The sequence below is a fragment of the Notothenia coriiceps genome, unplaced genomic scaffold (assembly GCF_000735185.1).
Source record: "Notothenia coriiceps isolate Sejong01 unplaced genomic scaffold, NC01 NC01_scaffold00037244, whole genome shotgun sequence".
In the NCBI taxonomy this organism is placed as follows: Eukaryota; Metazoa; Chordata; class Actinopteri; order Perciformes; family Nototheniidae; genus Notothenia; species Notothenia coriiceps.
In genome coordinates this window covers 21,233,260-21,247,528 of record NW_011369945.1, presented here as the reverse complement: position 1 = coordinate 21,247,528, position 14,269 = coordinate 21,233,260, and the positions used below count along the sequence as shown (strand labels likewise).

Sequence of the window (14,269 nt, the reverse complement as noted above, 5' to 3'; positions counted from 1 at the left end):
AACTATAAAGATTTATCTGTGAAAAAAAAAGCTTCTCCCCCTTTTACATCGAATTAGGATGTTCACCCTAAATTGTCTCTAAATACAAACACCGCTTTTTTCTCTCTCCCTTCGTTCGTCTCTCGATCTCGACCTCTTCTTGTCCAAAACTTTGAGATTATCTGTAGGAAAGAAAATCTTATAATGGTTCACCCCAAAATTGTATCTAAAATACAAAAACACATTCTTTTTTCTTCTCTCTCCTCCCCCGTCTTCGTCTCCCGCATCTTCGACCTTGTCCTTGTCCAAACTAGTCTTAAGATTTATCTGTGAAAAGAAAAGCTTTCTCCCTTATCCTAGATGTTCACCCAAAAATGTATCTAAATACAAAACACCATTTTTTCTTCTCTCCTCCTCCGTCTTCGTCCCGCTCTATCACAGCTACTAAGACTGGTTTTTATTGGTCCCTTCTATTACTCGTTCTATAGGGACTTACGACCTGTAGATGGTCAAGTCTCTCTTTTTTTCATAATAGGTACGGATTATACAGTTTCGTTGTTTTTTGAACCGACGGATTGGACGGTCTTTTACTTTCACCAACCCGGTTCATGTCCACCCCTTCGTCGGTCAACGTATAAACGACTCCTCACCAGGTTGAATTCAATGTCGGATACCATGTTTGGCTCGGTCGGTGTCGACGTCGAGAAGCATTGCTTTTATGTGTTCGTATTTATACAGTCTGATAGGTGGTTCGTCGACTTCTTTCTGGTACCTTTTTCGTTTCTTTTTCTGTAACCTTTGTAACTGAAGACTTTTACGTTCTCCTTAGTGAAGAATTGATGACTATCCCATAAAGACATGTCAATGTTCTAACACTTTAGACCTCGGAAAGTGTCTGTGATGGCAGGCTATAACTAGACGTTCAGAACTACCTGATCTGCTACCCTTCTTGAAATGTAAGTCTGGATAAGAACACGTTGTTAGTCGGTTAGTGTATCGTTTACTTTACGCTTTCTCTCATCAACCTTTCCAGGAAGTTTCACCTTGTTTTGAAAGACAATTACTATCTAATTCGATGGTGTGACTGTCATTTTTTAGTCATAACCTAGTAAATATATCTCGCTCGGAATCCCTACTCACTTCTCGGATTGTAAGAAGAACCTAGATCAACTGGCGAAAGGACGATGGTTTACGTCCACTGTTAGATAGGTTGTCGAGATTACTTTGTAGACAGGTGTAGTTACCGAAGAGACTTCGATAAGACTCACTGCGAAACAAACGAACGTAGTCTACCTCGAAGACATTACGAACCTTCATTCGTCCACAACGGTTGGTTTTAGCATCTTCTTCAAAGGTTGCATTACCACACCGTGACGTCACTTGGTGGCAGAACTCGACTCACAACCTCTAGACAACTTCTTGACATTCCCTACTTACTGAATGTCAAAAGAAACTGTTTCACATGTCAGAGATAGTACGATAGCGGTGTTTTTGGCGGCACTTCGAGTGACTTACAACACTCCTTGAACGAATGTCCACAGACTTGTATCCCTTTAGAGTCCGTGATCTACCCACCGCTAGGTCAATGTCCTGGTAATTTCGACCATTCCCGTCGCATGGGACGTTAGGTGTCGTGAAAAGGTTACGGTAGTCAACTAGGATTTCCTTCAAGGTTGTCTTTTACGGCAAGCACCAAATTAAATCTAGCGGAAGATTACAGTGAAACACGTTGTTAGACACCCTTAGTACATACTACGAAATCTTGCTCAACAGACTTAAGGAGAGAGGAGAAGTTCTGTCTTTGTACTGCGAGGGGTTCCACATCGTTCATGAGTCAGCGTCAGGCACACAACTTTTCAGGTACCGTCTCGTCGACTGGTCGCGTCTCACCGAGTCTGACGTAGCAAACTTCGATAAGTTTCCCCACGGTGATTGTTTATTAAATTCTAGTGTCGTCTCTTACATTGTGGTTGTAAAAAAGTAGGAACTGACGATTTTAACTCTGGTTCTTACCCAGTGACGTACCTTTTGTTCTCTTCTCGGTGAAAGGTACGACATATCATTGGTTGCAGTCAAATCTGGAAAGATATAAAGTTTTCAATTACAGTCTAAACTAAAGAAAGGTACCTATAGGCGTCCAAAAGGGGTCCGCACGAAATGACGAACCGCTGGCGTATCGTTGTGTGGAATTGATCGGATCGACAAGTCAGCCCCTTTTTTAAGTACATTAAATCCTACTCCGTCTTCTTTTCGATTTCACATGTTCGTCTCTGCTGTCCCCGTCTTCTTGGGCTTTCTTGTCCACAGCACAGTCCGGACTTGCGGCACTTTTTTCAGTCAATTCCTACCCATCTATCAGCACCTAAGAAGTCATACTGTCAAATTTGGGTAGAACTTTTCCGAACTCCGACTTAGTACGCTACTAGTACATAGGTGATCAGTAAATTCGTTACAAAAACTATCGCGAGTAAGAAAATCACTGCTTACTATTTTATTATTTAATTACAGTTAACGGGAAATCAGACACCGCGTTTAATATCGAAATTTTTCGATTACTACGTACGAGCTTGCACCTATTCAACAGTAACTTTTTGTGTGAATGTCATCCTATGAGAAACGAGTATAGATTGTTTGGTATAAAGCAAAGAAGTATATCTCCTATAGTACCGCTCCCTCGCCTCCCTTTCGTGATTCTGCCTCTTTTCCTTGTCCAATATAAGAAATTATGTGAGTACCATCAGTTACAAAAAAAGTCTAAAACATCTTTTTCTCTGCTCCCTTCGGCTCCTCGGATCTCGCGCTTTCCTTGTCCAAACTATAAATTTATCTGGTGGAAAGAAGTTTCTCTATGTACAAGTTTGTATCTAAAATCCAAAACACCATGCTTTTTCTTCTTCTACTTCCTCTCGGGGTCCCGTCTAATAGCCTAAGACTCGGTTTATAGGTCCCTCTATTACTCGTCATTAGGGACTTCGACGTGAGACTGGTTCAATTTTTCCCTCTTGTTTTCTCATAGGTACGATTATACATTGTGTTTGATACATTGGACGTCCTTCACACCGGTTCATTGCCCACCCTGCGTCAAAATTACGATCTCACCAGGTTCAATCTAGATACTGTTGCTCGTCGTGTCGACGGCAGGAGAAGCCTCTTATGTGTGTTTTACAGTTGATAGTGGTTTCTCGATTCTTTTGGGTACCTCATCTGACCTATTAGTACTGACGACTTTACGGATCTCCTAGTGGAGAATTGAACTAGAGCATAAATGTCGCTTAAACACCTTTCCGAAAGGTCCAGATGGCACGGGATAACGACTTTCACAACTTCTTGTTTCTTTAAATTAATATAGATAAGACATGTTGTTAAACGTACGATCCTATATTACGCACGTCTATCAGACCAGTCCAGAACTGGCTCCCGTGAGTCATACTTCACCACTTCGTGGTGACTACGTTGTATCATAACCATTTACGTCTCTTCGAAAAGCGTACCCACCGTTCACTTGGGGTTGAAGATGAACTGTGATGAATCTCGAAAGGACGTATGGATGACCTTCAGATAGTTTCGAAATTGTGTTTGACAGGTGTACCTAGGAGACTCGGATAGCTTTTCAGCTAACAAAACTACACGTTCTTGCTACTAAGACATTTGTTTATCTGTACAACGTTTTAGACTTTTAAATGTATATTACACAATGGTTATGTTTTTTGTAACATAAACCGACTGATGAGCTCTACGGATAACTTCTTGAGATCCCTACTTCTGAAGGTTTCTAAAAGAAGTATTAGTCATAGATAGTACTGTTGAAGGTTTTGCGCACTCGAGTGACTTACTAACTCCGTTCGAAATGCACAGACTTGTATCCCGTTCTTACTGTATGTGATTCCCCACCGAGGTCACTGTACACTTCGACCTACCGGGTGTGGGACCTAGGTTTCGTTCAAAGTCGTATCAACTATGGAGATCGCAAGTTCACTCCAATGTACAAGTAGACTGACTTATGTGCGAGTGTGGTCAACACCTGTATATAGTACACAAGTACGAATTCTCCCAAAATCGAGAAGACCACGACATCGACATGTAATGAGTCAGCTGTCCGACACAACTCAGGTACCGGTAGCTCGTTGTATAGTCGCCGTTTCTTCACGAGTCTGACCTTAGACAGACGGTAAGTAGTTCCCACGGTGATTTTATTAAATTCCTGGGTCGTCTCTATTTGGGGAGAAAAAGTACGAAAGCCGTATTGCTTGTTGTGTGTGTAGACCGTTTGTCGAAACTACCGACGTCGTGAAGAACTGTAACCAGTTCCTCGACCGTCGGTAAGGAACGAAGAGACAAAAGGTCCGTCACTAGGGTAAGAACAGGAGCTAAAATCGTCGGTTTCGTACCTTTTTACAACCACCAAATAGAGACGACACGACTTTAATAACAATCACCGTGGATAACTTATCGAAGTTTGGCTAACGTCAGAGTCGGTGAAGACGGCGACCAAGTCCCACCGAGACAGTACCTGAAAGTTGTGTGCCTGGACGGCTGACTCCATATACGATGTCGGAACCCCTCGCAGTACAAAGACAGAACTTCTCTCTCTCTCTTAAGTCTGTTGCAGAAGATTTCGTAGTATGTACTAAGGTTCTAACACGTGTTTCCACTGTAATCCTTCCCGCTAGATAATTTGTGACTTGTACGTAAAGAGACAACTTGAAGAAAATCCTAGTTGACTCCGTAACCTTTCACGAAACACCTAACGTCCCATGACGACGGTATGTCGAAATACCAGGACATTGACCTACGGTGGGTAGATCACGACTCTTAAGAGGGATACAAGTCTGTGACATTTCGTTCAAGGAGTGTTGTAAGTCACTCGAGTGCCGCCAAAAACCGGCTACGTACTATCTCTGACATGTGAAACAGTTTCTTTTTGACCTTCAGTAAGTAGGGATGTCAAAGAAGTTGTCGTAGAGGTTGTGAGTCGAGTTCTGCCACCAAGTACGTCACGGTGTGGTAATGCAAACCTTTTGAAAAGATGCTAAAACAACGTTGTGGACGAAATGAAGGTTCGTAATGTCTTCGAGGTAGACTACGTTTCGTTTGTTTCGCAAGTGAGTCTTATCGAAGTCTCTTCGGTACTACACTGTCTAAAAAGTAATCTCGAACTATCTAAAGTGGACGTAACCATCGTCTTTCGAGTTGATCTAGTTCTTCTTACAATCCCGAGAAGTGAGTAGGGATTCCGAGCGAGATTATATTTACTAGTTATGACTAAAAAATGACAGTCAACATCGAAGTAGATAGTATTGTCTTTCAAAACAAGGTGAAACTTCCTGGAAAGGTTGATGAGAGAAAGCGTAAAGTAAACGATACACAACCGACTAACACGTGTCCTTATCAGACTTACATTTCAAGAAGGGTACAGATCAGGTAAGTTCTGAACGTCTAGTTATAGCCTGCCATCTAGACACTTTCCGAAGGTCTAAAGTGTTAGAACATTTGACATGCTTTATGGGATAGTCATCAATTCTTCACTAGGGAAACGTAAAGTCTTCAGTTACAAAGGTTACAGAAAAGAAAACGAAAAGGTACCAAAAAGAGTCGACGAACCACTATCAGACTGTAAAATACGAACACATAAAAGAATGCTTCTCTGACGTCGACACGACGAGCCAAACATGGTATCCGACATTGGAATTGCAACCTGGTGAGGAGTCGTTATACGTTGACCGACGAGGGTGGACATTGAACCGGGTTGGTGAAAGTAAAAGACCGTCCAATCCGTCGGTTCAAAAAACGAAACTGTATAATCGGTACCTATTTGAAAAAAAAGAGGGACTTGAACCATCTACAGGTCGTAAGTCCCTATAGAACGAGTAATAGAGGGACCAATAAAACCAGTCTTAGTAGCTGTGATAGAGCGGGACGAAGACGGAGGAGGAGAGAAGAAAAAAGATGGTGTTTTTGTATTTTAGATACAATTTTGGGGTGAACCATTCTATGTAAAGGGGAGAAGCTTTTTCTTTCACAGGATAAATCTTAATTAGTTTGGACAAGGAAGAGGTCGAGATCCGAGGAGACGAAGACGAGGAGGAGAGAAGAAAAAAGATGGTGTTTTTGTATTTTAGACAATTTGGGGGAACCATTCTGATGTAAAGGGGAGAAGCTTTTTCTTTTCACAGATAAATCTTTATAGTTTGGACAAGGAAGAGTCGAGATCAGAGGAGACGAGAGGAAGGACGAGGAGAGAAGAAAAAGATATCTGTTTTGTATTATAGACAAATTTTACTGGTGACACCATCCTATCGATGAAGGGAGAAGCTTTTTTATTCTCAGATAAATCTTTATAGTTTGGACAAGGAAGAGGCTAGAGATCAGTAGGAGGACGAGAGGAGGACGAAGGAGCGTACTAATAGGAGATATACTATCTTTTGTTGCCGTAATATCCGAATTGAACAATCTTACTCGTCTGTCACTTCATCCGGATGACAGCTTCAACACAAATCAAAAGTATATTTTATCTTGCTACTGTAAAGGTTGGTGGATCTTCGGCGATAGTGTGCTAAGCCTCGTACGTAGTGTAATTCGAAAAATCACTAAGTAAGACGACAGCGAGTGTCACTGATTTCACGCTAAAAGTGTGAATTAAATATAAATTATAACTAGAGTGATTTTACTTACCTATCGATAGTTGTCTCACCGAATTTCAGCTGATCACCTTGTACTAGTAGCTTAACTATGTTTAGGTCGGATTTCTAGGAGGTCCTTGGGAATTAAGTTTACAGAGAAAGCCTTGGTCAAAAGTATGACTTCTTAGGGTCTTGAACCATAGTATAGGTAGGAAATGCTTGAGTGACACGACCAGACCTACACAAGTCCTTGCAGGCTGTGGACAAGAAGAGACACAAGAACGACGAGGGACAGCAGAGACGAACATGTGAAGACGAACGACGGACAGGAGAGGATTTACATGTAAAATTAAAAAAACGGGACTGACTTGTAACACGTACAGTGATCCGAATCCAATCACACACGAATACGCCACGCCGATTAGACATTCTCTCGACACACCATTTGGGACGCCTATGAAAGGTCTACACTTTTTCTTTAGTTTAGACGTAATTTAAACACTTATATTCTTTTCCAGATTGGACTGCAACCAACGATATCGTCGATCATGCATCGACCGGCAGGCGACCGCAATCCGATCAAATGTTCTATTTTTTTGCATACGAGGGCTATTGATATTGAGACACAATAGCGGAGACAGGTCCTAATGAGGAAACAGCATATAGTTTTCTATAGTAACTGAAATAGAGATCACCATGAACAACACCGAGACCTTTCAGGCTTCATCAGGCGAGGTCCAGTTCGAACGAGGGAACAGACGAATGACCGGTACTACGAACGTGTCCGAACGCGACGCATAGCAACTGCGACTGACTGACTGAAGTTAAAGAACTAGCAGCTCATCAAACGCTGGGGCAGTTGTCATCAAATCGCATTTTATTACACCTGCTCCCTGCATGCACGTTGTATATTTTACTCTTTACAACTTTTAATTTGTAACCGTTATAAAGGGTAATTAACTAGTTTTATGTCCCTACCCTTCCCCCCTCCGGGCAAAGTATTCCCACAAAACTGGTACAATTATGGATTCCCCCTACGGTAGGGGGGGGTAGGGGGAGTTGAGCTGATTCGAACATTAGACATAGGAAGAGTATTAATGTTTTTATCAGGACGATTTACAAGATGAGACCGATTGAGATTTAACCACTACGAGCTATTTACGTTATAAATTGAGTGATAGAAAATTTATTGTAAGTTGGATTAGGGAGGACACCACTTGTATCACGAGATACATTTGACCTAAAGGTTTTATGAACACGACCTCTACGGTGTGGACTACCAGGCCAGAGATTCGAGGAGTAACAAACACCTACTATGGTCCGACAGTCACCGGAAACCAAGTTACAAACCTTTAGGACATTCTCCAGCTCTAGTCTCCTCTGCTCTCCTTCCTGCTTCCTCGCCATGATTATCCTCTATATGAAGAAAACAACGGCATTATGGTTTTGTTAGAATGAGCAGACAGTGAAGTAGGCCTACTGTCAAGTTGTGTTTTTTTTTCATATAAAATAAGAGCGATGACATTCAACCACCAGAAGCCGCTATCACACGATTCGGAGGCATGCATCACATTTAAAGGCTTTTTAAGTAATACATTTTGGTCGCTCACAGTGACTAAAGGTGCAATTTTCACACTTAATTTATATTATATGATCTCACTAAAATGAATGGAAAGCTTATCAAACAAAGTGCTTAAATCACTAGTGGATACATGATCATCGAATTGATACACAAAATCAGCCTAAAGATCCTCCAGGAACCTTAATTCAAATGGGTTCTTTCGGAACCAGTTTTCATACTGAAGAATCCCAAACTTGGACTATCTACCATCCTTAACTGAACTTCACCGGCTGTTTCAGGAACCGTCAACGACACCTGTTCTTCTCTGTGTTCTTCTGCCCCTGTCGTCTCTGCTTGTACACTAGCTTGCTCTGCCTCATCCTAAATTACATTAAAATTTTTTCCCCGACTGAACATGTCTAGGCTAGTTAAGTGTGTTGCTTATGCGGTCGCCTAAGCAGTAAAGAGCTGTGGGAAACCCTGCGAGATATTCCATGTGAAAAATAAATCAAATCTGACATTAACTTTGTGAATATAAGAAAGGTCTAACCTGACGTTGGTTACTATAGCAGCTAGTACTAGCTGCCTGGCGTTAGGCTAGTTAACAAGAAAAAAAACGTAAGCTCGCAAACTATAACTCTGTTGTTATCGCCTCTGTCCAGAGATTACACATTTGGTGACATATCAAAAGTATTCTTGACTTACCTTCAGTGGTACTTTTTGTCCTCTTAAAGCCGAAGTAGTCCCTCAGGTCAAGCTGTCCTTGTCGCTTACTGGCCATGATGCTTGCACAGGCTGCGCTGCTATCGTTGACGCTGACTGACTTGACATCAATTTCGTGATCGTGATATGTGCACGAGCCCCTCGTCAACAGTATTTTAGCAGCTAAAATAATGTGGACGAGGGGCACGTGACGTGCACATATAAAATGTAGAATGTTGAAAATTAAACATTGGCAATATTTCCACATTAATTGATCAAATAACAGGGGATGGGAAGGGGGGATGGCCGTTTCATAAGGGGGATGGTTTTGACCATTTTAATACCTAAGGGGGATGCCATCCCCCCCCATCCCCCCTCAACTCGACTACTGGATGTAAACCCCTTCGTTGCTCCAACATTTCTCCGCCGTGATTGGTCATATTATGGAGGAATTTTGGACGAATGTCAAAGCCGCGAACGTGATTGGCCGGTGAATTATGGAGCTGGCGCTGCCATTGGCTAACGAATGTTGGAGCTGGCTCTCTGATTGGCCATATTCTCAACATTTCTCAAAATGTACACAGCCGAGCCTGCGGCACGACACACAACATTTGAAATTATTGTACACCGATGGTTATATCATATACAACACTGTATCAAGACTCAGCATGTTCATAACGACTTTTAAAGTTTGACAGGGTCCGTGGTTCTTCCGAAAAAAAGTCCGAAAAACAAAACTAGCAGCTATAACATTGCCTCAAATGCTTCAACATTTCCCCGCCGTGATTGGTCAAAGCTTGGATGAATTTTGGAGCCACGAATGTAATTGATCAATACATTTGGAGCTCGCACTTTCATTGGCCCACTAATAATAGACTAATTCTCGTTGGTCAACATCCTTAATATTGCGCAATAAATGGGAATTGTCATTTAGTACACACCATCAAGGTAGCGTGGCCGAGCGGTCTAAGGCGCTGGATTAAGGCTCCAGTCTCTTCGGAGGCGCGGGTTCGAATCCCGCCGCTGCCAGTATTTTTTCATACATTACTTGATGATTTACAATTTAATTTATGGACTTGTATTTTCATATAACTCCACCAAAGTCACATACAAAGCTATGAAAATAAAGATTGGGAAAAGACCAGTGTATAGCTTTGTCGCTGTGCATTATGGGCACAGACTCCTCCCCACGTGTCTGTGTTCAGAGTCAACATGGTACCGACACTAACAGGGAGTTAGACACTACACCTCCACGCACCACATATCTGCCCTGTTAGACACGGATGAGAAAGCTAGACCTGAACGGTGTAGAGTGCAGGTGAGCACTAAAGCTACTGTGGTTCTGTTTAAGGACAACCTGTGTTTAAAACTGGTGACTTGACTGTGTTATTTTGACATGCATGTGTTTGCTAGCTTGGCACGCTAACAAATGCTAGGCTAAACTTGCTACCGGCTACCTGCATGTTAGCTCGTTTCGTTGCTAATACGTGTGTGTACAAATACACGTTGAGTTTTTTCTCTTTGTCCTGTATTCTTTTGATATGTTTTTATTATTGAGCCATAATTAAACAGTCAACTCGCAGTGTAAGCGCAGGCCTGTGATAAGTGGCTGGAGGTTTTGTTGCTACATTGCTAATCAAGCTAACGTTACCTTCAATATGACTTACTTTTACGAATAACTGTCTGTTAACAGTTTTATACAATCAGATATTTTAACATTTTATCTATATGTGACGTTTGTTTCATTGTCTTGCATCATTTCCCTGACTTGTGTCAGTGAAAGCATCACTTGACAGACTGCATGATCATGGTCTGCCTGTGTGCTAACTCAGGGGTTTAATCAAACTCAACCCTCTTCTACAAGTCTCCTGAAGACTGACTGACAACAGCTAATGAATGATGTAACTTCAATAATATGCGGAATCACATTGCTCATGTTACTGCACCTGCTACCTGCCATCTATTTTCTTTATTACCAGCTTGGGTGTTGCCACTTGGCAACAATGATGTCTTAAGAATATAAATCCCTTTAAATTCTTGTTCTGTGTGTCTTTGTTTTCCAGGTTGGATCTCTGAGATCCTGCTGCTCCTGTTTCAGCTCTTCTCCCCTCCTCTCTGTTCACATCAATATGGCAAGCGGGGATGATGATGACCCAATTATAGAGGAGGTATGTCTGCATGAAAACGTTTAAGGAAAATAATGAATAATCCACAACATATTTTTTTATATTGTGTGAGTTGCATTTTCTTATGTGCCTCTGATCTCAATTGGTGTGATTCTTGAGATGGTTACTTCTTATGTGTTCGCGCATGTGTAAAAAACAAAATCCTTATGATGTTTGTTGGAAAGTTAGAACACAACTAGGCCAATATGCTTTTAAATACGCTTCTTCCTGTAACAATGTACAGGAATGTGATTGCACTCGCATTTTTCACAAAATTAAGGCTGTTTTATGCATTAGACTGTTACAAAAATACAGGATAATGTTGGCCATTTGTGTCAGTTCTGTCAACGTATGTTAAGCCAGTCAATTAAAATGTTAATTTACTATAACCAATTTAAGAACTTTATTCATTAATTTGATCAATATTGTTTCTTATTCTTTCAGATTGATGTGTATCTTGCCAAAAGTCTTGCAGATAAGCTGTATCTTTTTCAGGTAACAATGTCATTTGTTGTACTTAATGCGATTAGTAAGACTCTAAATCATCTCATCTTCTTTGTCCTGTTGTGAGATTGATGTATAATGTGCAACTCACTCATCACCTTTGTTGTTGTTTTTCTGACAGTACCCCGTCCGACCATCCAATATGACCTACGATGATGTCAACCACTTATCAGCTCGGATCAAACCCAAGCAGCAAAAGGTTAAACAAATAGTCTATTATTTATCTATCATCCATCAGTGTAGAGAATGTTTGTAATGTATTTTTTCTTACAACACTCAATAATATAGGTGGAGTTGGAAATGGCCATGGACACAAATAGTCCAAACTACTGTCGCAGCAAAGGAGAGCAGATAGCTCTGAATGTGGACGGCACCACTTACGAGGAAACAAACACCTATTCTGCGTATGTGTTCATTTTCACTGCTAAGATCTGTGTCAATTGTCCTCAGTAGTTTTTATCATATTTAATCAACATCCTGTTTTTCTTTACAATCAAGTGTCAGTTGACAAGTATTGGTATTTTCTATTTTAGTCAAGAAAACAATACCTATTTTGGTATAGTTTTGTTCAATGCAAACTGTTGCAAATATCATCCATTTTAGTATTTTCTAAGCTATTTGAATCAAATGCTGGCAGTAGCTTCCCATTAGCCGCATTGACGCGAGAGTGGCAGCAAACTTCTCATCTAACTTTTGGCAAGAAAAGATAATCTTGATTAAATACGTTTTTCAGACTTTTTATAATTTGTGAATGAAGCTGAATAACTATCCAGTTCTGTCTCTGGTCTGAGCATTCTTCTCTCACTTTTTTTCCCTCCAGGAAAATTATGGATAAACAGACCTTCACCTCCATCCAGGCCACCACCAACACCTCCAGATACGCTGCTGCTGTGTTTCGCAAAGGTCCGCTCTGAGCCTGTACTTCCCCATACTTGTGTTTTGGTTTTCTAAACTCGATGCCACTTCTTGTTAGTACACAAATTGTCCCTCATATGTTCACAGAGTCCATGTGAATCTTTATCAGCGTTACCTTTATTACCGTGTCATCAAATGTACTGTGCTTACATTGAAGATAACGATAGTTTTATTATTCTTCATGTCAACAGGAGAGCTTCACGTCACTCCTCTGTCGGGAATCCTGCAGATGAGACCGAGCTTCACTTATCTGGACAAGGCCGACACCAAAACCAGAGAGAGGGAGGCGGCCAATGAAGGTGTGTCTGTTTTTTCAAAATGAAATATAATATATAGACATTTTTACATAAATAAAAGTGGGGAAGTTGTTCTTGTAAACTTTCAAAAAAATAAATAAAAATGGTAAATACATGAGATAAATAAATGACTTAAAGAGAGTATCAAATGATGAATGGCTAGTAAATAAAATCGGAATCTAACAAAATGTAGCCTTTTTTAATTAAATGCCACAACAGTTTTCTTCTTACTCACATTTGAGGATTTGCTTTTTGTCTTTGTTTTATATAATTGTAAACTGAAAACATTTTGGATTCAGACTGATATTAAGAAAACAAAGGACATTTTGCTTCCAACAACAATTGGCAGATCAATCTGTTATGTAGATAATAATTAGTGGCAACCCGAGCTTCTTCAGCAGAGCAGACAATATTTTTTCAATTCTAAAAAAATGAAATACTAAAGAAAATGACATGAAAAGTTAAAAGTCTTGTTAAGTAAAATGCTGGTATATTATGTAAGAAGTATCACATGATGCTTTTATCAACGCAAAATTGTGCTAGCTGGTAGGTTCAAGTGACGTCAGTTAAATAAGTATTTTGTCTGCAGGTGGAGACTCCTCCCAGGATGAAGCTGAGGAGGACGTCAAAGCCATAACGGTGAGGACTTACACACACACACACACTCACTCACTCACTCACTCACTGCCTCACTCACTCACTCACTCACTCACTCACTCACTCACTCACTCACTCACTCACTCACTCACTCACTCACTCACTCACTCACTGCCTCATCATTACATTGACTTTGTGTCAGTGTGAACCCATTATTTTTCTAAAACATTAAAAAACACTGTGTGTGTGTGTGTGTGTCCACTGCAGGTGAGGTTTGCGCGTCCCGAGTCGGAGCAGGCCCGGCAGAGGAGGATCCAGTCGTACGACTTCCTCCAGAGGAAGCAGGCGGAGGNACTTTAGAGGGCGGGGCCTTGTGTGTTTCGTGCGGCCAAATTAAACGAATTCGAACATGACCCTAATACTAAACTAACGACTCGAAGGCAGTTTAAATGCGGGCAGTGGGTGCCGTGGTGTGCAGGCATTTAGTAAAGGAAGGTATGGAGGTTAGTAGGGAAGTGGTAATGGGTTTAGGGTGTAATGAATAGTTGCGGAAGTAGGGAAGTAGGAACGTAGCCAACTAGGAGGGAGGAGGAAGGAAAGAAGTATGAGTGGGGTGTCGAACCTCGACGTAATACAACTACAAAAGACTTGGAAATTTGACGCGATCAACGCAAATGGTCGTCCGGATTGTCTGGTCCAGCTTGTGTATTAACGTCAACACTCTGTACGTACAATCTGGGCCAAGTAAACGAGTTTCGAGAGACGAACGAGTCTACTTGGACAACATAATGTGGCCTCAGTGCCTGCGACCAGATCGACGGCTAATGACGGAAAAAATTAGTACGCGATATTGGACCCAATTAGGCATCCAGTACGACAGCCTAATTCTACTTCGGCCTCGTAGCCGACGAAATACCGAGGCAAAGTCAC

General features: G+C 41.2%; 1 protein-coding gene and 1 non-coding gene across 2 annotated transcripts; both read left to right on the top strand.

Moving 5' to 3' along the window:
* The first annotated feature begins 9,809 nt into the window (after positions 1-9,809).
* trnal-aag (transfer RNA leucine (anticodon AAG)) lies at positions 9,810-9,891 on the top strand. Its single transcript has one exon. It is a non-coding gene; the product is annotated as a tRNA-Leu (tRNA).
* A 155-nt stretch (positions 9,892-10,046) lies between these two features.
* On the top strand, positions 10,047-13,699 carry LOC104965410 (DNA-directed RNA polymerase III subunit RPC5-like). The gene is made up of 9 exons (XM_010794365.1): positions 10,047-10,180; positions 10,926-11,030; positions 11,472-11,522; positions 11,653-11,730; positions 11,820-11,935; positions 12,352-12,434; positions 12,638-12,745; positions 13,332-13,381; positions 13,607-13,699. The coding sequence occupies exons 2-9, from the start codon at positions 10,992-10,994 to the stop codon at positions 13,697-13,699; spliced, it is 618 nt and encodes a 205-aa protein (XP_010792667.1). The 5' UTR covers positions 10,047-10,180; positions 10,926-10,991.
* Positions 13,700-14,269: the final 570 nt, after the last annotated feature.